Here is a 22,975-nt window from a genome sequence, read left to right on the forward strand (position 1 = left end):
GATGCGGGGCTCGAACCCACGAACCGCGAGATCATGACCTAAGTGAAAGTCGGACGCTTAACCGACTAAGCCACCCAGGCGCCCCTATTTTTAATTTTTTTTTTAAATTGACTTATTTATTTTTGATAGAGTGAGCAGGGAAGGGGCAGAGAGAGAGAGAGGGAGAGAATCTCCATGCTGTCAGCCTGGAGCCCAACTTGGGGCTTGATCCCATGAATCATGAGTACATGACCTGAGGCAAAATCAAGAGTTGGATGCTCAACCAGCTGAGCTTCCCAGGTGCCCCTTTGCTACATTACATGTTTCTTGATGAGCTTTCTTAGGAGATGCTTTTTCCTTAGAGATTTCCAAGTTTTTTGGCATAGGCTGTACAAAATAGTATGTTTTCTACTCTCTTTATCTGTTCTATTATCCTCTCATTGCTTTATTATGTTTTCCTTTTTTAAAAATGAGACTTGCTGGAGACTGGTTTATTTTAATGTGTTTGGTTTATAAAAAGCTCTTGTATTTATTAGTTCTTTTTTTTTGTAGAAAAATCTATGTTCATCCTTTTGTAGATTCATATTCTTTTCCTTTCTTTTTTTTTTAATTTTTTTTTTTTTTAATGTTTTATTTCTAAGAGAGAGAGAGACAGCGTGAGCAGGGGAGGGTCAGAGAGAGAGGGAGTCACAGACTCCGAAACAGGCTCCAGGCTCTGAGCCGGCAGTCAGCACAGAGCCCGACGCGGGGCTCGAACCCACGAACCGCGAGATCATGACCTAAGTGAAAGTCGGACGCTTAACCGACTAAGCCACCCAGGCGCCCCTTCATATTCTTTTTCTTAGCATCTTGATTTTTATAGCTTGGTTAATTTATTTGTATTCTTTCTTGGATTTAAGGCTGTGAATTTTCAGAAGAAAATACCTTTTTTATTCAGAAGAAAATACATTTTAAAGTTTTGATTTTCTTCTTTAACCCAAGAGTTATTTAGGAACATGTTTGGAGTTTTTAGTTAGTAGCTTGTTCTTTTGTTTTTGTTTTTTTTGTTTACCTTTTCATGTTAATCTTTCATTTTATTTCATATAGGTGTTTATTTAGGTTCTTACAGCTTACTAATGTTCCATTAACATTATGAAATGTATTTTTAATTAAATATTTTAAACTTAGAGAAAAATATAGAGATAAGGTACAACCGTGTACCCTCCAGGTCCTGAAAGCCAGACATTTTGCAATACTTGTTTCAAATTTCTTTTAAACAAATATGGGTAAAATTAAACCCCGTGTAAGTTGCTTACATGTCATCCCTGTCCAACGCCCCACCTCCTTTGTATTCCTTTTTTCTGAGAAGTAACCACTGTTGACAACTAGGTGTTTAAGGAATGTGGTTTTTTTATTGGATAAAGGTTGGTGTCTGTGTTCAGTCAAGCTTATTACATGTATAATTAAAATTTATTATTTCCTTTCTTTTCTGTTTACTTAATGAGACTATTTGATATGACGAACTTGAATGTGGTTTTATAGATTTATTTCTTACTGGCGATGTTTTTTTTTCTCTCTAATTATAAAAATAATACATATCTGCCCAAAATTTAAAACACAGAGTTGATAAAGTTGAAAATGAAAGTTCTTAGTAATCAATCAAACTTAAGATAACCACTTTTGATGTTTTAATGTGTGTCGGGAATATATGTATATACTTTTCCAATATTAAAAACAAATGTATCAAAGAAATGTTTTTGTACATGCTGTGGAAGGGCAGTCCATGGTGCAGATGAAAAACATTAATACATTTTATGTCTATTTTTGGGGAGAGACTTTCTTACTCTTGTATAGTTTGGCTACTGTATTTGACACAGAAAGACAAGTGGCTGTGACAGCTTTTTTATAATATCTTTTAATATCAGATGATGCTTTTTGCTTTAAATTCTGCTTTGATGTATTAATACTGTCGCCCCTGCTTTTCTTTCTTTTTTAAAAAAATGTATATTTATTTTGAGGGGGGAGGGGCAGAGAGAGAGGGAGACAGAGGATCTGAAGCAGTCTGCACTGACAGCAGAGAGCCCCACCTGGGGCTTGAACCCGGAACCCACGATTATGACCTGAGCCAAAACCAAGAGTTGAATGCTCAACCGACTGAGCCACCCAGGCACCCCACTGCTTTTCTTTATTGATATTCAGTTATGTGGTATAATGTCCACCATCCATCAGGAAACAACTTATCAAAATATTAAACGTTTGTTGCAAATTGTTGCAAATATAACCATGCACATGTGTATACGCACACAAAGAATTCCAAAAATCATAAAGAAATAAATGCTCTCAGTAAACATATGTATAAAAGGAAGTGCTTTCCCTTAATTCCACCACTTCTTAGATAGCTGGTGTTAAGTTTTAGTGTTTGGCCTGTCAGACTTTTTAAATTTTTTTAATGTTTTTATATACTTTAGAGAAAGAGAGCATGCCTATGCATGTGCACGCATATTGGGGAAAGGCAGAGAGAGAAGGAAGGAGAGACAGGATCCGAAGCAGGCTCCAGGCTCTGAGCTGTCAGCACAGAACCCCACGTGGGGCTCAAACCCACAGACCATGAGATCATGACCTGAGCCAGAGTCAGAGTCAGGCACTTAACCTTCTGAGCCACCGAGGTGCCCCACCTTTCAGACTTTTTATATGCATTTATATGACGACATAGATTGAAGTATAATTTTCTTGTTACACAAGTGGGATCATGCCATCTTTACAGTTTTTTTTTTTGTTTTTTTTTTCCTTAAATGTTTTGGTAACTCATAATACATGAAATATATTAAAATAATTCTAGTTTTAAAAAATTTGAAGCCTAAGATGAAATATGAAAAAAATCCCATTCGGATCACTTTCTTACCACAATCTCTCAGTCTTAAATCTCAAATGTAGTGATATTAACAATTTTCTATTTGTTTCCATAGATTTTTATGCCTGTGTAAAACTATATATTTTCCCCCAAGTAAACCAGAGGTTCTCAAACTTTTTGGTGTCACTCTTTATACTTAAGAGTTATTGGGAACCTGGGGGTCCTTGGGTGACTCAGTTGGTTAGACCTGTGACTTCAGCTCAGGTCATGATCTCGCAGATCATGGGTTTGAGCTCTGCATCAGACTCTGTGCTGACAGCTCAGATCCTGGAGCCTGCTTTAGATTCTGTGTGTCTCGCTCTCTCTGCCCCTCCCCTGCTCATGCTCTGTCTCTCTGTCTCTCAAAAATAAATATTAAAAAAAAAAAAAAGTATTACTGGGAATCAGGACACTTAGGTGGCTTCGTCAGTCTAGTGTCTGACTTCAGCTCAGGTCATGATCTCATGGTTAGGGAGTTTGAGCCCCATTGGGTTCTCTGCTATCAGCGCATGGCCTGTCTTGGATCCTCTGTTCTCCTCCCTGTCTGCCCCATCCCTGCTTGTGGGCACTTTTCTCTCTTTCTCAAAATAAATAAACTTAAAAAAAAACTTAATGAAAAAAGAATTATTGGCAAGTTCCGTAGAGCTTCTGTTTATGTATGAGTTATATCAATTGATACATCAATATATTACAAATTAAAACTGAAAACATTTTTAGTTCATCTTAAAAATAATCTTATTACATGTTAACATAAATTTTTGCAAATCTCTTTAATGTCTGGCTTAATAGAGAAAAAAATGGATTTTCTCATCTGCTTCTGCCTCTAATCTTTTGTGGTACATAGTTTTATTTTTGAAATAAAACTTTTTTTAATTTATTTATTTTGAGAGAGAGGGAGAGAAAATTCGAAGCAGGCTCCATGCTGTCAGGGGGAGCCTGATGTAGGGCTCGAACTCATGAACCATCATGATCTGAGCCAAAATCAAGAATGGGCCTCTTAACCAATTGATCCACCCTTTGATACATAGTTTTAGTTGAAGTATATGAAGAACATCCAGTTTCACACAAGGTGTAGTTGGAAATGGGAAGGGTATTTCAATAGCCTTTTAAGATAACCATGGATGTTCTTTGATAGTGTGATAATTTTCTTAAAGGTTAGTTGTAATATGGAATTTGAAACCATACCAAGGAACTCTCCATTCTCTTTCACATTGATCGGTCTTGCACCTTTTTTTAAAAAAAAGTGCATTCTTATGAATGATCTTTTTTTAAAGTTTATTTTTAGAGAGAGCACACATGCATGCACACCTGTGCAAGTAGGGGAGGGGCAGAGAGAGAGGGAGCAAGAGAATCCCAAGCAGCGATCCCCAATGTGATGTCACCAAAGGTGAGATCATGACCTGAGCTGAAGTCAAGAGTGGGATGCTTAACTGGCTGAGCCATTGAGGCCACTCCCTGAATGGTCTTTTTAATGGAGTTAGTAGACAGTTTTACACAATTTTCTGAGAGGGATCACTTTTCTTGAGTTCTTTTTTTGAGGTCTAGCCTTAATTTTTATTTGTTTTAATTAAAAATGTCTTTTATTGGGGTACCTGAATGGCTGCTTGGGATTCTCTGTTTCCCTCTCTCTCTGCTCTCATGCTCTCTCTCTCAATACATAAACTTAAAAAAAAATGTTTTTTATTGAGGTATAATTGACATATAACATTGTTAGTTTCAGGTTTACAACATAATGATTAAGTATTTTTATATTTTGCAAAATTATCACCACAGTAAGTCTGGTTAGTATCTGTCAACATACATAGTTACAGACTTTTTTTTTCTTATGATGAAAACTTTAAGATCTATTCAGTTCATTTTTTTTTTTTTATGTCTTTATTTTATTTTGAGAGACCAGGAGAACGAGCAGGGGAGGGGCAGAGAAAGAGGGAGACACAGAATCCTAAGCAGGCTCCAGGCTCTGAGCTGTCAGCACAGAGCCCTGTGCAGTGCTTGAACTCACACACCGTGAGGTCATGACCTTAGCTGAAGTCGGATGCTTACCCAACAGGCTGAGCCACTCAGGTGCCCTCAGAAAAAAAATCTCTTTAAAAGATATTAGGAAATTGTCAAGCTTACAGTAGCAAATACAGGTTTTCAAATTCTAATTTTTGCCTGGAAGCTCTAATTTATAATTGACAATAAATACTGTTAATTGTGGATTTTAAATTAACAGCTTTATTATTGATGTGTAATTCACATACCAAACAGTTCACCCATTTCAAATGTGAAATTCAGTAGTTTTTAGTATATTCACAGAGTTGTGCAGCCATTACCGTCATCAGTTTTTTTTTTTTCATTTCTACGAGAGAGAGAGACAGCGTGAGCAAATAAAAACATTTAAAAAAATTTTTTAAAATATTTTCCCAAAAATGTTTTAGAATATTGAGAACTTTACCCCCCCAAAAATAACCCATGCCCTTTAACTATTTCCCTCCTGCTTCTATCCCTCGCTCTCCCTGCGCAACTACTAATCTACTTTCCATTTATAGATTTTCCTTTCCTGGACTTTCATATGAATGGAATCATAGTATGTGGTCTTTTGTGACTGGCTTCTTTTACCTAACATAATATTTTCAAAGTTCATCCATGTTGTAGCATGTATCAGTACTGCATGCCTTTTTTTGTGTTGTGGTAAAATATACATAACATAAAAGTTTACCATTTTTTAAAAATGTATTTATTGTTTAATTTACATCCAAGTTGGCATATAGTGCAACAATGATATCAGGAGTAGAATCTTTAATGCCCCTTACCTGTTTAGCCCATCCCACCCTTCACAACCCCTCCAGCAACCCTGTTTGTTCTCTATATTTAAGAGTCTCTTATGTTTTGTCCCCCTCCCTGTTTTTATATTCTTTTTGCTTCCCTTCCTTTATGTTCATCTGTTTAGTATCTTATATTCCTTATATGAGTGAAGTCATATATTTGTCTTTCTCTAAGTTTGCTTAGCATAATACCCTCTAGTTCCATCCATGTAGTTGCAAATGGCAAGATTTCGTTCTTTTTGATTGCCAAGTAATACTCCATTGTAAATATATACCACATCTTCTCTTTCCATTCATCTGTCGATGGACATTTGAGCTCTCTCCATACTTTGGTTATTGTCAATAGCATTGCTATAAACATGGGGGTGCATGTGCCCCTTCAAAACAGTACACCTATATCCTTTGATTAAATACCGAGTGTGCAATTGCTGAGTCATAGAGTAGTTCTATTTTTAAATTTTTGAGGAACCTCCATACTGTTTTCCAGAGTGGCTACACCAGTTTGCATTCCCACCAGCAGTGCCAAAGAGATCCTTTTTCTCTGCATCCTTGCCAACATCTGTTGTTGCCTGAGTTGTTAATGTTAGCCATTCTGACAGGTGTGAGGCGGTATCTTCTAGTTTTGATTTGTATTTCCCTGATGATGAGTGATGTTGAGCATTTTTTCATGTGTCTGTTCACCATTGGATGTCTTCTTTGGAGAAGTGTCTGTTCATCTCTTTTGCCCATTTCTTCACTGGATTTTTGTTTTTTGGGTGTTGAGTTTGATAAGTTCTTTATAGATTTTGGATACTAACCCTTTATATGATAATGACATTTGCAAATATCTTCTCCCGTTCTGTCGGTTGCTTTTAGGCTTGCTGATTGCTTCCTTTGCTGTGCAGAAGCTTTTTATTTTGATGAGGTCCCAGTAATTCATTTTCGCTTTTGTTTCCCTTGCCTCCAGAGACTGTTGAGTAAAAAGTTGCTGCGGTCAAGGTCAAAGAGGTTTTTGCCAGCTTTCTTCTTGAGGATTTTGATGTCTTCCTGTCTTACATTTAGGTCTTTTATCCATTTTGAGTTTATTTTTGTATCTGGTGTAAGAAAGTGGTCCAGGTTCATTTTTCTGCTGTTGCTGTCCAGTTTTCCCAGTACCACTTGCTGAAGAGACTATCCTTATTCCATTGGATATTCTTTTTTTTTTTTAATTTTTTAAATGTTGATTTCTGAGAGAGTGGCAGCGTGAGCAGGGGAGGGTCAGAGAGAGAGGGAGACACAGAATCCAAAGCAGGCTCCAGGCTCTGAGCTAGCCATCAGCGTAGAGCCTGACATGGGGCTCAAACCCACGAACCGTGAGATCATGACCTGAGCCGAAGTCTGATGCTTAACCTACTGAGCCACCCAGGCGCCCCTTCCATTGGATATTCTTTCCTGCTTTGTCAAAGATTAGTTGGCCATACGTTTGTGGGTCCATTTCTGTGTTCTCTATTCTGTTCCGTTGATCTGAGTGTCATTGTGCCAATGTCATACTGTCTTGATGATTACAGCTTTGTAATACAGCTTGAAGTGTGGCATTGTGATGCCTCCAGCTTCAGTTTTCTTTTTCAGGACTGCTTTGGCTATTCAGGGTCTTTTCTGGTTCCACACAGATTTTAGGATCGTTTATTCTAGCTCTGTGAAGAATGCCGGTGTTATTTTGATAGGGAGTGCAAAAGTTTACCATTTTAATCATTTTAAGTTTACAGTGTTGTTGCGTTAAGTACATTTATTCTGCAGCCATTACCACTATATGCTTTCAGAATTTTTTCATCATCCCAAATTGAAACCCTTTACCCATTAAACGATTATTTCACTTTATCCCCTTTCTCTGCCTTGACAACCACAATTCCACATTTTGTCTTTATAAAATTTGGCTATTTTAGATACCTCATGTAAGTGGCATCAGACAGTATTTGTCCTTTTGTGTCTGGCTTATTTCACTTAGCACAATGTTTTCAAGATTTATCCATGTCATGGTGTGTATCAGTACTTCACCCCTTTTATTGTCAAATCGTATTCCCTTGTATGAATATACCACAGTGTCTTCATCCATTCATTAGTTGACAAACTCTTGGACTGTTCCCACTTTCATCTATTATCAGTAATGTTGCAGTGAAATTTAGTGTACAAGTTTTTGTAGAGATATATGTTTTCATTCTTCTTGGGTGTGTACCTAGGAGTAGAATTACTGACTCCTGTGACAACTCTGTGTTGAACCTTTGGAAGAACTGCCAGACTGTTTCCAAAGAAGCTACACTATTTTACATTCCAGTAGTAGTGTATCAGGAGTCCACATTCTCCACATCCTTACCAACATTTGTAATATCTGTCTTTTACATGATAGCCTTTTAGTGGGTGTGATGTAGTATCTTGTGATTTTGATTTGCATTTTTCTAATGGCTAATGATGATAGAGCACCTTTTCTTGTGCTTGTTGGTTGTTTGCAAATCATCTTTAGAGAGCATCTATTCAGTTCCTTTGCCCATTTTTAAATTGGCTTATAGTCTTTTTGATGATGAGTTTTAAGGGTTCTTAATATATTCTAGATGCTACACTCTTACAAGATACATGATTTGTAATTTTTTTCTCCTGTTCTGTGGGTTGTCTTTTGACTCTCTTGATAGTGTCATTTGATGCACAAAAGTTTTCAGTTTCTTTGTTTTGTTTAAGTAAGCTTCATGCCCGATGTAGGCCTTGAACTCACAGCCATGAATTCAAGAGTCGACATGCTTTACCAACTGAGCCAGCCAGGCGCCCCAGATGTTTTCAGTTTTGATGGACTTCCCATTTATCTAATATTTTTCTTTTGTTGTTTGTGCTTTTACATCATATCTAGGGAACAATTGCCTACTCCAAGGTGATGAAGATTTTCACCTGTCTTCTTTTAAGAATTTTATAATTTCAGCTGTTAACATTTAGGTCTTTGATGTGTTTTGAGTTAATTTGTGTATCTAATGTGGTTTAGCGATTCATGTTCATTCTTTCTCATGTCAGTATCCAGTTACCCCAGCATCTTTTGTTGATAGACTGCTCTTTCCCCATCAAATTGTGCCTTGATACTTGAAAATATGTGAACTTAAAGAACTATCTCGCATTAGCCACACTGCGAAATTTAAAGCCAACTATCATGGTTAGGGAACACTCAAGTCCTCACTTCTTACAGCAACTGTAGGTTCAGGAGTTTCCCAAAACCACTCTCAGGTTTGATAATTCACCAGATGAGTTCACTAAAAGCTATTATACTCATGGTTACAGTTTAATATAGGGAAAAGATATAGATTCAAATCACCTAAAGGAAGAGACCTTTAAGGCAGAATCTTGAGTTCTAAACACAAAGCTTCCATACTCCTCTTTCCTGCAATCAGGATGCATTACCCTCCTGGCAAAGATTTGTGACATTATGCATGAAGTATTGCCAGTCAGGGAAACTCACCTCAGCTTCAGTGTCCAGAGTTTTCATTGAGTCTTTGTTACATAGTCAAGAATTGTTTTGATTGATTGCCTATGATTGAAGTCAGTCTCCAGGTCAGCTGATACTGCATTACCCATAGTCCCAACCCTAAGCAACATGGTTGGTCTTTCCAGGGTGGCAGTCTACCCTAAGAGCTGGTAACAAAGATACTCCTATCAGTTATAGATTATCTCCCAGAATCCAGAGCCAAAGACCAGATCTCTTCTTGGGCAGAGTCAAAATTTTTACTACATTCGGACAAATATCCATTTTCTGTGACAGAGTTAGTAAGAGAGTAAGGCTTTTTACTGAATATCCTCTGTCAGGAATTATATTAGGATCTTTACGTATGGACATCTTACTACATTTTCAGATTAACCCTGAGAAATACTGTTCCTTCTTTTTGCATATGAGGAAACTGAGACTCATAAGCCAAGTGACTATTAGGAGTGGTGGAGCTAAGATTCAGACCTAAGTTTCTGTTCCAAAGCCAAACCCTCCACCCAACACTGCTCATCAGGAGAGCTCCATCAGACAGCTACGGGAGCACTTTCTACATTGTATTCTCTGTGAATGGCTTTCCTTCACACAGTGAAGCACCTTGAATCTCCGCCACGCTAAATAACACGTACCGTCTGAATAAAAGCAATTGTGTTTACTGCATAAATGGAGCATCCAGACAAATTTCTTGGACTCCTCTACCATGAACCTTGAGCCATCACCACACATTGCCTCCCAGCTTAGCAAGTTAAAGGTCTAGTAACATAACACTCCTCATGTAACCTGTTTTGAAACACCAAGCAGTGGTATTTCTTTTGGGTTGATTTGAGCATCACTGAAACTATTGCCGCTCTTTTTTTTCTTCTCAGGCTGCTGTACAGGACCGATTGAATGAACAAGAGGGTGTACCAAGTGTTTTCAACCCACCTCCATCCCGACCCTTGCAAGTTAATACAGCTGACCACAGGATCTACAGCTATGTTGTCTCACGGCCACAACCAAGGGCAAGTTATTTTGTAGCTGGAATTTCCCCGTTTGTTTTATAAGTCCATTCACTAGGTCATGTTGATCTCTGTATGACAGGAGCAAAGGAAAAGCTCAGAATGTAAGCCTGTTGGGTAGACCTGGCTCCTTGGTAGATATAGTGTGTTTATCATCTTCACTTGATTCTTCAATGAATAGATACAGTAACTGTCCTTTTTTTTTTTTTTTTTTTAATTTATTTTTGGCTGTTAGTTATTTGAAGAGTTTTGTGCACCTTGTTTTGAGTATACAGTTTTATTGACGTGTCTGAAAATATTTGCTACATGTTCAATAGATCTTTTACTTTTTTAAAAAAAGATTTTATATTTTTTAAGTAATCTCTACACCCAGGTGGGGCTCAAATTCACAACCATGAGATCGAGAGTTGTACACTCTACCACCTTTAATTACCACATTTTAAGTTAAAATGTTTACTGGGTTCTTTGTTGCTTCGTTTTACTTAATTGTAAGCTACTTCTAGGGAAGTTACTTGTAATCGTTATGGAAGCCTTGTCCATATCTTTGAAATTCGTCTTAAAGGGCTAGTAGCAGAGAGGTGATAGTGGTTCATTTAAAATACCAGTGATCTGGTATTTTGCTGTTGGGGATCTAGATATGAATAAGAGCCAGTTCCGCCCCGCTGATTGTTCTCATAGTCTAATTAGGAAAGTCAGATGTATATACGGATGATGAACTCTAGAGAACTTTGTGGAGTTTGTCTTTCTTACCCTTGGAATTACACTCAACCCCTTACATTTGGATTTAGAATTCCAAGAAAGCACTCTCTCCAACCTTGCAGCAGTTAGAATTCACTCCATTATCACACTTTTTTTTTTTTTTTTTTTTTTTTTTTTTTTTTTTTTAACAGTCTCCACACTGACCATGGGGTTCACACCCAGAACCCTGAGAGCAAGAGTCACACGCTCCACCAACTGAGCCAACTAAGCACCCCTATCATANCTAATTAGGAAAGTCAGATGTATATACGGATGATGAACTCTAGAGAACTTTGTGGAGTTTGTCTTTCTTACCCTTGGAATTACACTCAACCCCTTTCATTTGGATTGAGAATTCAAATTCTACACTCTCCAAAACCTTGCAGCAGTTAGATTTCACTCCATTATCACACTTTTTTTTTTTTTTTTTTTTTTTAAGATTTTGTTTTAAACAGTCTCCACACTGACCATGGGGTTCACACCCAGAACCCTGAGAGCAAGAGTCACACGCTCCACCAACTGAGCCAACTAAGCACCCCTATCATACTTTTTTTATGTCAAAATACTTGACATTTTGGTGTATTCTGAAGCGGAAGAAAACCAATTCCTAGAGCAGTTACATGACTCAAGAAGTTGTGTATATGTGTATATATCTAATGTTTCCTCCATTTATTTTGGGCTTGACTCCGTGTTTGAGACCCTTATGTCAGCCATGGGGCTCCAGAGCTCCCTGGCCATAGACACAGAGAGGGTCTCAGGCTAACGAAATGTGACATATAAGAAATGTTTTGTAAATGACAGGGCCCCTACATATGTTCTAGTTAATAATAACAGCAATGAGCAACATTGCTAAAACTATAATTAGTATTATTACTAAGATTAACAGCCATATGGGGATTTATAGTTGTGGTTTATGTAATTATTTCTCGTTTATATACAAATGTCCAAAGTAGTAATAGTGGTTATTGTTATTTTTGTATACCATATTTTAATGTGTAAATTTAAAAAGGAAAGAATGAATACTCATGATTTAGGGAGGCAAACTTCTCATTGAATTTGACAGTGTAGATAGTTGCAGAAAAAATATTGAAGCACTGAAGCAGATTTAGTACAAAGATTACTTAAAAGAAAAATGATAGTATGAGATGAAAGGCAATAGGTCGTTAAGAAGGCTGATGTGGCCAGGAAGAGAGAACTGTGTTCCAGAGGGAGGAACCATGTAGAAGAACAAAGAGAGAGTGAAAATTTGAACTAGACATCTGCAGGGTGTTAGAGATTGAGAAAATGGTGTCTAACTTTGTTTTTGGAATTTCAGGGGCTGCTTGGATGGGGTTATTACTTGATAATGCTTCCATTCCGGTTTACCTATTACACAATACTTGATATATTTAGGTATGTACATTTGTATTTATGTGTTAGTAGAAATAGGGTAGACTTTGGAGCTGAAACATAGACCAGAATAGTAAGGTATATGCCTTGTCAGTTTTGACTTGCCAGTTGATCATCAGATTGAATACTCTTTTCAGAACACTCTTCTACTGGAGTATGACAATATTTTATTTTAAATTGTTCAAACATTACAGCTGTTGTGAAATGGAACTGTTTTAAAGTAACCCTGTAAAGTAGTCTTGCCTGTTGTTCTCAAGATCAGTCTACCTACATTTATTGTTATCCTCTCTCTTCCCACCATATTTGTCACCTTTACATTCCCTAGTGAATCTTTACACCCTTTTCTTTCTAACCACCTTTATCTACCAGCTTCACACCTCTTATAACTTTTACCCTAAACCATCTAACTTTATCTGACTACTCATAATCCCAACAAACATTCTTACTCTGAGATTACCCATTTTTCTCTACATCCTCCCATAACACTTTTACCTCTCTAGACACTCCTGTACATTCCCTCTGTCCTGACAGTCTATAGGGTGCTGGCACTGGAACGCTTCCATATATATATATATATACACCCCCTTGCTTCACACTTTCACTTTTCTTCTCACTTCATTCATGTGCCATTCAGAGAGCCCAGCACAGGAAGACAGGGGCCAGGCCTGCAAAATGTTAGTGGGGCCCAAGTTTCTGGCATTAGTCATGGGATGTCTGGTCTAGAACTGAGTAGTAAATGAACCCACACCTAGGCTTTATGGGGAACTACTATGTTTTATGGGCATCCAGGCCAGCAGATAGAGCTTGAATATGTGGTCTGGACCTTGCATACAGGGCAACCTGTGCTTCCCCCCATATATGGAATAGCCTTGCCTTGTTCTAGGGAACAGAGGCTGGAGGTGAGGACCTGGCAGGTGTAAAAGTGCAAGGATCAGATAAGACTACTTGGTGTTTTAGGAGTCTGCCTGCTTAATGGCTTCCTTTTGCTTTAGCAAAGTTCTTATTGGTTATCAGTTAATCCATTGGTACTCTTTCTATCCTGTTTTATTTGAGAATGGACACATATAAAACCGTTAAAATCATAACAAAGACTGAATTGAGATCTCTACTTTTTTTTAAAAAAAGCGGATTGTTCTGAATTATGTAGGCCATGGGAATATAATTAAAAACAAAAAAAGTTACTGCCTTTATTCATTCATTCATCAAAATTTGAAAACTTGAAAAAGTAATAAAGTAGTCCTAAATACTTAATTTCAGAGAAAGTTATAAAAACATCAGTCTTTTAAAGGATTTTTAACCACTCCCTTACATATATACAACTCTGTACATTTGTTTTTAATTTGCTCTGGAATGTTTGTGTCAGTGAATTTGATTTGATTACTCAGGAGAAATTCCAAGTGAAATTGTATACACATGGGGAATTTGAGGGGCTAAGGAATTGGCTCAAGATTTGGTAAGGAAAGTGTCATGCTTAGTCACCTTTTCTGTGCTGAAAATCTGTGAATATTGTTTGCTTTCCTTGGAAAAAAATATGCATGGCATGTATGACTAATTTTAATGCAACTGTATCATCCAAGCAACTTGTTTAATGTTATGTAGCACACTGACTTATCAAAACTCTGTCCATTGCCTTCTGTGGAAACCCAAAGGCTAAATAAGTGGTGCTATACAAATATAAGACAAGCTCTTTAGAAACAGATGTGTAGTATCACCCTTAACCTGACAGTAACTGGCAGGTCTCCAAATCTACCAGACTCTAGATCAGTTTTGTAACTTCCTTCATGGATGCCATCAACCATGAATCATTAAGCAGGATTTTATTTGCCCCCTTGAAAAGCAAGTAAATCATGACCACAAGTTTTGAAGCCTGACCATAATTTGAATGGCTTGTGTGTATGCACTAGAAATTCAAAATCCCAGGATGGCAGAAAGGACAGGCAGAGGCAAGTAGGACAACTAGAAAGAGACTGAGCTCAATTCTAGAGCAGTGCTATTCAATAGAACTTTCTGTGGTAATGGAAACGTTCTGTATCTGCACTGTCCAGTGTGGAAGCCACTAACCACGTATGACTATTGAGTACTTAATGTGGCAAGACAGAGGAGCTGAATTTTAAATTGTATTTCATTTAGTTAACTTTAAATTTAGATAGCCACATGTAGCTACCTTATTAGACAGTGCCATTCGAGAAAATCTGGGGGCACAGCCTGACCTGTGATCTTTTTGGACTGTGTCTTCCTTTCCCAATTTTTCTAGTCCTGAATTTTTCTGCAAAAAGCACACAGGATTTGTTTAGACCAGTGTTGGAATTTATAATCCTCGTAGTTTGCATTCGTCTTGAACAGGCAATGTTTTGCACCTTTTGAGCCAGACCATACTCTCAGGTTTGATGGTCCACTCACAGACCGTTCACCTCCTTTTGCTGCCATGCCTCTGGCTCTGTCGTAGGAATCTTTACAAACTGGCCCGCTCCATATGCACTGCAGTAAGCCTATTCATGTGATATTTATTCCTTCCTCCCCAGGTTTGCTCTTCGTTTTATACGGCCTGACCCTCGCAGCCGGGTCACTGACCCCGTTGGGGACATTGTTTCATTTATGCACTCTTTTGAAGAGAAATATGGGAGGGCACACCCTGTCTTCTACCAGGGAACGTACAGCCAGGTCAGTGCCACAAACCATATAGATGACAATTTATTGATACGGTTCTGTCCACAAAGGAAAGCATAGCCCAGCACTGATCATGTCATTCTTTTACTCAAGAACCTTAAATACCTCTTCACTGCTTTTAGGGGGGAAAAAACACCAAAAAAACCCCAAACGAACCCTACTTGATCTAATCCCAATTCCTGTATAACTTGTTTCTGCATACCCTAGGTTCAAGTTAAACCATTTCCTGAACATACCCTGTACTTTTTCACCTCTGTGCCTTTGCTTTTGCTTTTCCCTCCACCTGGAATGCCTTCCTCACATTTTTGCTAAATGGAAGCTTGCCCATCCTTCAACTAGATCGTATCACTCCTTTCCTTATAGCCTTTCTGATTGATGTGCCCTACCTTACAGTCTAAAATAGTAATCTTTCCTTTTGTGCTTTCATAGCTTTTTTTTTAAAACTTAAAGCATTTTCACGTTCTTCCTTATATTATAGTTGTTTATATTTGTGTTTTATCTCCTTATAGCAGACAGTAATCCCCTTGAAGGCAAAGCCCAAGTTGTCTTTGATCCGTCACAGAATTGAGTAAGGGCAGAGACCATAGCCTCAAGGCAGGACATCTCATTCAACCCAAGCCACACAGACCTTTGACTGTTTACCTCTCAGGAGGTGAAAATTAAGACTTCTGTGGGTATTAGGCATGTCTCTAGTTTGCCAGAGAAAAAATATAGAAATAACACTGTGAACATAGCCCAAAGGATGGTTCTATCCTGCACCCTCCAGAATTCCTAAATCTATCTGGTAAAAGAGAAAAATGCTTTCTCTTGCTTCCTGCTTTGAGTCTCTCCTATCGGCTTTTTCTCTAGTCTCCTCAGGGGCTCTCCTACTACCCTACTCAATAAGCATTAAGCACCTACTATGTGCCCGGGCAGTGTGCTCAGTGCTAGAGATGCAGATGTGAATGAGATGGGTGCCTCTCCTCCACCCTCTTTGCTATGATCCTGAGGGTAGACTGCCATTGGTCATTCAGGAAGTCTTAATCGAATTATATTGTGCTCAGGATTAAGCAAATGAAAAGCATACACAGGAATCTTGGACACTAGCCTTGTCTTTGAAGATCTTTTAACTCCTGTGCTGTTTAGAATGCATTTGGGTCCCCCAGTCTCTTGTGCCTGCTTGGTATGTGGCCTGGGATCAGTCTCACCTCTGCGGTATTTTTTATGTACAAAGATGTTGTAGCTGTCAAGTGGCAAAATTCTCACCTCCCTTTTCACGTGGTCAGATCTTCTGTTTTTATCTTCCTTTAGACTGTGGGAACAGCTGACTTTTCTGTGATTTGTTGGGACCTTTCTTTGTCAGCCTGTCTTCTGTCATGTGCCTAATACGGTTTAAATCCTAACAACACTAAAACCTTTTCATTAAAGCTTGTTAGCGTGGACTTTCTGTAGGGAGAAAAATGCCAGGGGTGTAAAGGTAGGAGCCCAGGAAACTGATTTCTTGTTCACCTTTTTTCCTCAATTCTCCTTTTGTTCCCTTAGCCTAGTTAAAAGCTCAAGGCACAGTCATCATAATAATTGGCGATCTTCTGTTTCCTACAGGCACTGAATGATGCCAAGCGAGAGCTTCGCTTTCTTTTGGTGTATCTTCATGGGGACGATCACCAGGACTCTGATGAGTTCTGTCGGTAAGTGGATTGATTGTTTGTTTTTTGATTTTCTGTGGGTTTTTGTGGGTTTTTTGCTGGTATTTTGTAGTAAGCAGGTTCTTCTCGTGTCCTTTTCATCCTTATCCACAGCAACACACTCTGTGCACCTGAAGTTGTTTCCCTAATAAACACTAGGATGCTCTTCTGGGCATGCTCCACAAATAAACCTGAGGGATACAGGGGTAAGTTGTCTTTCTTCTTCCTCGTTGAGGGTGTCGAGCTGTCTTTGGAATAATCTGGAAAAACATGCCCTTTATTGCACGATTATTCTGTGGTAGACATAATGCTAGTTGCTATTTATACATTATCTTATTTAATCCTCTCAGTAGTCCTGAGGTGGGGGTTATGTTATCTCTGGTTTAGGAAAGAGACTCAGAGTTTAAGCCACTGGTCAAATCATACAGTTAGTTAGCAAGCTCGGGTCTCTCAGACTCTTAGCCCATTATTTACAGGTAACCATTGCCAGGGCCTGTTTTATTTTATTTATTTATTTAAAATGTTTTCTTGTTTAGTTTTAAGAGAGAGAGCACATGTGTGAGCGGTAGCAGGCCAGAGAGTAAGGGAGACAGAGAATCCAAAGCAGGTTCTGCGCTGACAGCAAGGGCTTGACGTGGGGATTGAACTCACACACCTTGAGATCATGACATGAGCTGAAGTGGAATGCTGAACTTAATTGACTGAGCCATCCAGGTGCCCCTGGACCTGTTTTATTTTTAAAAACACCCAGTCCTATCCAGAAACTTGCTTTTAATCTAAATGGCTTTTTAGTGAGCAGTTTACTCATCAGCAGTTTTAACAGAGCTTCTTATACCGTGAGTTAGTTTGAGTACCTTGAATACTGACCGGGATTCATAAAATTCAGATTTTTGTTGACAGTAACTCTTACCTGGAGATGGAGAGAAGTATCTTTAGAAGTCAGTATAGCATATAAAGGCATTCAGTGAAGAAAAATGTAGTTACTTTATTCTTGCTTCTGTTCAGCAACTTTTGAACATATACTAGCATACCAGGCACTGTGCTAGATCATCCTAAGAATCAAAGATGTTTTGCCTGCAACTTAGAATCTGAATCTTTACCCCTAATTGGTTTTTAAACCTCTGATAAATTTCTACAGTGTGCCTTTTGTCATTCTAATATAGCCCTGGGGATGGGAGGTAGTGAATAGAAAGAGACTAATTATATATTTTTTACAGATGCTTATAAAATCTCTTCCAAACCATAAGAAAAACATAAATAAAACTCCTGTTTTGGTAAAATAATTGTTATTTGGAAGACCAACTTTCTGAACTCCTTTGGAACAGAAAAACTAGCTCTTTTGGTTGAGGATGAGGTGGGGAGACACAAGAAAAGGAGTAAGGAAGGGATTGAATAAGAGGAAGAAAAGGCAGAAGACGATGATAGCAGTTGATCACCAGTAGTATAAAGCTGAGATTTGCAGCTTTATTTGCTTTAGGCTTGATACCCAACATAGAGAAAAATATGCCCAGCAGTAGCCAGATGCTTTATAAATCCTTTCCTACCTATCAAAAAGACACTGTTCTTGACCTCTACAGTCTTCCCTAGCATTATCATGACCACCACCCCCACCATAAAAGCCTGTCCTATTGTAATCAGATTACCTGGAAATAGGGACACGGAAATATAACAACAACAAAGATTAAGAAATGAGGAGGGAGGGGCGCCTGGGTGGCTTAGTCGGTTAAGCGTCCGACTTTCGCTTAGGTCATGATCTCGGGGTTCGTGGGTTCGAGACCCATGTTGGGCTCTGTGCTGACTGCCAGCTCAGAGCCTGGAGCCTATTTCAGAGTCTGTATCCCCCTCTCTCTCTGATCCCCCTGCGCACACTCTCACTCTCTCTCTCTCTCTCTCCTAGAAAGAAATTTAAAAATATTAAAAAAAAAAAAAAAAAAAAGGAGGGAGAAAAAGGTATGCAGAGAATAAATGACACCTCCTTTCTTTCCCAGGTGGAATTAACACAGTTCTCTCTTGCTCATTATGGAAAGTCTAAGAGCTGATCTGGTTTATCCCTAGGGCTATTCTTGATCTGTTGGCTTTTCTTTGTGTCAGTGTCACAGGCTTTAAGAGAGAACACCTATCCATTCCTAGCCATGATTATGCTGAAGGATCGGAGGATGACTGTGGTAGGACGGCTAGAAGGCCTCATTCAGCCTGATGACCTCATTAACCAGCTGACGTTTATCATGGATGCAAACCAGACTTACCTGGTGTCAGAGCGCCTTGAAAGGTACAGAGGAGTTCCTCTCTGAGACAGGCAGAGACCGGCTGTAAATTTGCGTTTCTGACCCAGGCCTTCATAGATCCTGACTTCTTCTCTGTCTTCGGCAACTTTGAAAACCTTCTCCATTTAGTGTTAAAAATACTTACGTACTTTGATCTAAATAATTCTCCCATCAGATCATCTGTTTCTGGAGATGTAAATCAAAATAAAGACATGGGTCTGTGCTCAAGAATATATATGTCACGTCATTTAGAATAGCTGAGCCATGACATAAAAATGTAAAATCTAAAATATGTGGGATTTTTAAAACTCTTTCCTCTATTATATACGTAGTGTACGTTAAATTGTAGAAAAATTTGAAAACACAGAAAAACACAAAAAAGAAATTTAAAATCACCCATAATCCTACCACTACTTATAATATTCTGGTAGATTTTCTTTTAATTTTATAGACAGTTTTCTGGTGAGAAAATAGAAAATACACCAGAAAAATAGTATTTCCTCTTTAGTTAGTAGAATTCTGAACAGGATGCTTCTCCATTTATGAGATCCATGTACATGGTTTTTGGTTTTATGAAAGCAGTATATACAAAAATGCAGTAACTCAAAAGGGTATTTACCTGTAAAACATGATCTTGATGATTGCTTTTCAACAGTAATACTGTTGTTAGAATTGAGGAACAGGATAGTTTTAATTGTGAAGTTGAAAGGAAAAGCCTGCCAGTTCTTTTTTTTTTTTTTTTTTTTTTTTTTTTTTTCTTTTTTTTTTTTTTTTTGGAAATGGCTCGTTCAAATTTTGCCATGCTCTGCTTTGGAATCCTTTATGGTAGTATGAAATACTCATCTGCCAAGATTGTCACCTTTTTACCACCCAAAAATTTCAATGTAAGAAAAAACAGATTGCTCTTTTCCTTCTGTGCTTTTGATTTGGCCACAGGGAAGAACGAAACCAGACCCAGGTGCTGAGACAACAGCAGGATGAGGCCTACTTGGCCTCTCTCAGGGCTGACCAGGAGAAAGAAAGAAAGAAACGGGAGGAGCGGGAGCGGAAACGGCGGAAGGAGGAGGAAGTGCAGCAGCAAAAGCTGGCAGAGGAGAGACGTCGGCGGGTAATGATCTGGTCTTCACTCCTTGTGCTTCCCCAAAGTGGTCTTAAGCGTGAAAGGGAAAAAACTGGAAGATGATGGGATTTGTGGGTGTTTTAATTCTCTTTGCTATTTTATTAAAGTAAGTTCTACATCCAGTGTGGGGCTTGAACTCATGATCAGGAGTTTGCATGCTCTACTGAATAAGCCAGCCATCTACCCCCAACTTGGCATTTTTATATTTACTACATTTTTACAAAAAGTAGTTTCAAAAATCTTTTTATTTGTTGTTTAACAAAAACAAGAGTAAAAGGCAAAACAACTCTGTTCCATGAAAAGTAAGCATAAGTGGATAACAAGCAGTCAAAATGCAGTTAATTCACAGCCAGTAGTCTTTATTTTTTAGCGCCAGTGTTAGCTAATTTGGCATTTCGTTCGTGATCTTCTTTCATCGTGTATTACTACGTGATTACAGCCAGTGTCTTTTAGCCATTTGTTTAGCCTTTCTTTGGGTAGATAAATGCCCTAACATAGTTAGTAAATAATACATGTGATGCAATCCTACTTTGAATTTGAGTGTTTCTGACATTTACCAAGAAGTTTTTCTTGGATATTAGGCATTAATTTTTCTTCAGGCCTCACGGTAAACTGACATGATGATAGTTTTGCTGTTTTCTGTTTTCTGTATTGGAGCCATTAGCCTCAACTTTGCTTTGTGTCTGTACAGAATTTACAAGAGGAAAAGGAAAGAAAGTTGGAGTGCCTGCCCCCGGAGCCTTCCCCTGATGACCCTGAAAGTGTCAAGATCATTTTCAAATTACCCAATGATTCTCGAGTAGAGAGACGATTCCACTTCTCACAGTCTCTAACAGTAAGGACTGCCTAAGTTGTGTAAAGCGTATGTAGGGTCTGGGCTATAGATTTGGAAGGTTTTGAGGACTCTTGAGAGTGTTGTGGGCGAATCTGCTGCTCTGATGAAGAGGGACGGAAGGGGTGGGGCAGAGAAGAGTGCAGTGAGCCATTAGGTTCCTTCAGTTCTAGCTGCCAACTCAGAGCAGCTATTACAGGTTTCTTTCATCATGTTTGAGCTCTGCTAAGAAAATGTACCTTACCAAAAAGCTCCCTACAAGACTTGCATATTTGAGGTGGAAGGCTCTTCCATGCTGCTTAGCTCACATTGGCTTCAGAATCCCACTAGAACCCCTCATTCTGTCTCCACTGACCTTACACATCTGAATATAAATGCAGGTACCATTTGCATGCAGTTGTCATTCTCCCTTTCTGTCCATTTAGCCCACAAGAAACCCCACTTTGTGGGGCTACCTTGTATACTTGGTATCTAAGGGTAAATAGTGTTTGTCATTCCATAGAGAAATAGTTAAAAGCAGAGACTCTTACAGCTCACAGAATGAGGATCAAAATTTTCATTCTCCTAAGATTAGAGATATGTTTTCTTGGTCAGTGTACTTCATTAATTTAATTTCATCTATAAAATGGGTATAATAATAAGTATTCTCTAATAAGATTGTTGTTAGGATTAAGTTCATATGTAAAGGGCTTAACATTGTGCCTGCCTCTTAGTAAGCACTCACAGACTAACTGTTGATTTTGTTTTTTATAACCCAAAAGAAAGTTTCTGTTTATATTGAGAGTTGATATGTTGCCTTTCCAGATTTACCAACCACAGTAGATTCTGCTATTTCCTTGACTAACCAAAGTAGTCGAGAATAAACTACGTAATAGAAATGAGGATGCATTGTAGTCAAATGAGCCTGGGTATCATATTTATTACTTCTCCTGTTGAGGTAAAGAACATTAGACAAGTTGCAGGATATTTTACCAGGGCATCAGATAGATAACTCATCAGTTAAATGGAAATATAGTCTGCCCTCAGATAACTTTATTTATTTTTTTTAATTTTTTTTTTTTATTTATTTCTAGGAGAGAGAGAGAGAGAGAGACAGCGTGAGCAGGGGAGGGTCAGAGAGAGAGGAAGTCACAGACTGAAACAGGCTCCAGGCTCTGAGCTGGCAGTCAGCACAGAGCCCGACACGGGGCTCGAACCCACGAACCGCGAGATCATGACCTAAGCGAAAGTTGGACACTCAACCGACTAAGCCACCCAGGCGCCCCTGCCCTCAGATAACTTTAAACTAAAGATATCTCAGTCACTGTGCTAGACACTCTAAGGGTTATACAGATGAGTGAGATGGTTCTGGAATTCATGGAGTTTATGGCCACTAGGGAATGTAAGACTCCGCTAATACAGGGTAAAAAGTTGTAAGGCATCTTGGCGAGAGAAAAATGAGCAGCTCTCTCATTTTACTTGTTTATCTCTCATTTATGCATTTATTTATATTGAGGGAAGGTGCTCACATCTCTATCTTTGGATTTCTAAATTGGAATAACATGAATGAGCCTCACACAGTACATACTATGTAGTAGGTAGTTACTAAATGTTCATTCCCTTCCCCTGATGTATTTCCTAACTGCTGGTTTGCATGTGGATTTTAGCTTGTAACCATGCTCGTGAACAATTTCACATCATAGTACACCTGAACCCAATGGAGCTTGTACTCCTGACTCATCACTTTTGTGAGAAACCCAGCAGAAATTAACTCTCTTGAGAATTTTGGAGGAAAATTGATTAGAATTGTGGAACAGAATAGGCTTCCGGTAGAAGGGCAACCAATGCATTTGTTAATTATTGAATCCTTAAAGACTCTTAAATAGGTGCTCAGTAAAACTTACTTAAAAATAACAACAACAAACCTCAGACTGAGAGAAATACTTGGTTGTAAGTGGGGACAAGACTCAGAGATGGGAAAGAAGTGTAAATGAGAAGTGTGGTGGTGATCTGGGCCTTTGATTTAACATTTGTGGAGTTTTTAGCCTATAACTGAGTAGTGATTTGTAGTGTTTTTGTGCTCTTGCAGACTTGGTCTGATCTTCCTGTGAGCTTTGCCCTTCGTAAATAATCTCAAAGAGTGAATGCTCAGTGAAATACTCCCACTTGCTCAGCTCTTGATAGTAGTAAAATGCTA

The 22,975-nt window shown here is 38.5% G+C and overlaps 1 protein-coding gene across 2 annotated transcripts in view; it reads left to right on the forward strand.

Annotated features, from left to right (window-relative positions):
* Positions 1-22,975, forward strand: part of FAF2 (Fas associated factor family member 2) — a 68,855-nt gene that overhangs the window by 42,195 nt on the left and 3,685 nt on the right. For both annotated transcript variants that reach the window (XM_039239743.1, XM_039239744.1), the window contains exons 3-10: positions 9,994-10,128; positions 12,179-12,255; positions 14,775-14,913; positions 16,501-16,586; positions 16,698-16,789; positions 18,675-18,852; positions 19,784-19,955; positions 20,659-20,802. In XM_039239743.1, the coding sequence (XP_039095674.1) occupies positions 9,994-10,128; positions 12,179-12,255; positions 14,775-14,913; positions 16,501-16,586; positions 16,698-16,789; positions 18,675-18,852; positions 19,784-19,955; positions 20,659-20,802 (1,023 nt within the window). The remainder of the gene's footprint in view (positions 1-9,993; positions 10,129-12,178; positions 12,256-14,774; positions 14,914-16,500; positions 16,587-16,697; positions 16,790-18,674; positions 18,853-19,783; positions 19,956-20,658; positions 20,803-22,975) is intronic.

This window comes from Hyaena hyaena, unplaced genomic scaffold (genome assembly GCF_003009895.1).
Source record: "Hyaena hyaena isolate Hyena2069 unplaced genomic scaffold, ASM300989v1 scaffold_160, whole genome shotgun sequence".
NCBI lineage: Eukaryota > Metazoa > Chordata > Mammalia > Carnivora > Hyaenidae > Hyaena > Hyaena hyaena.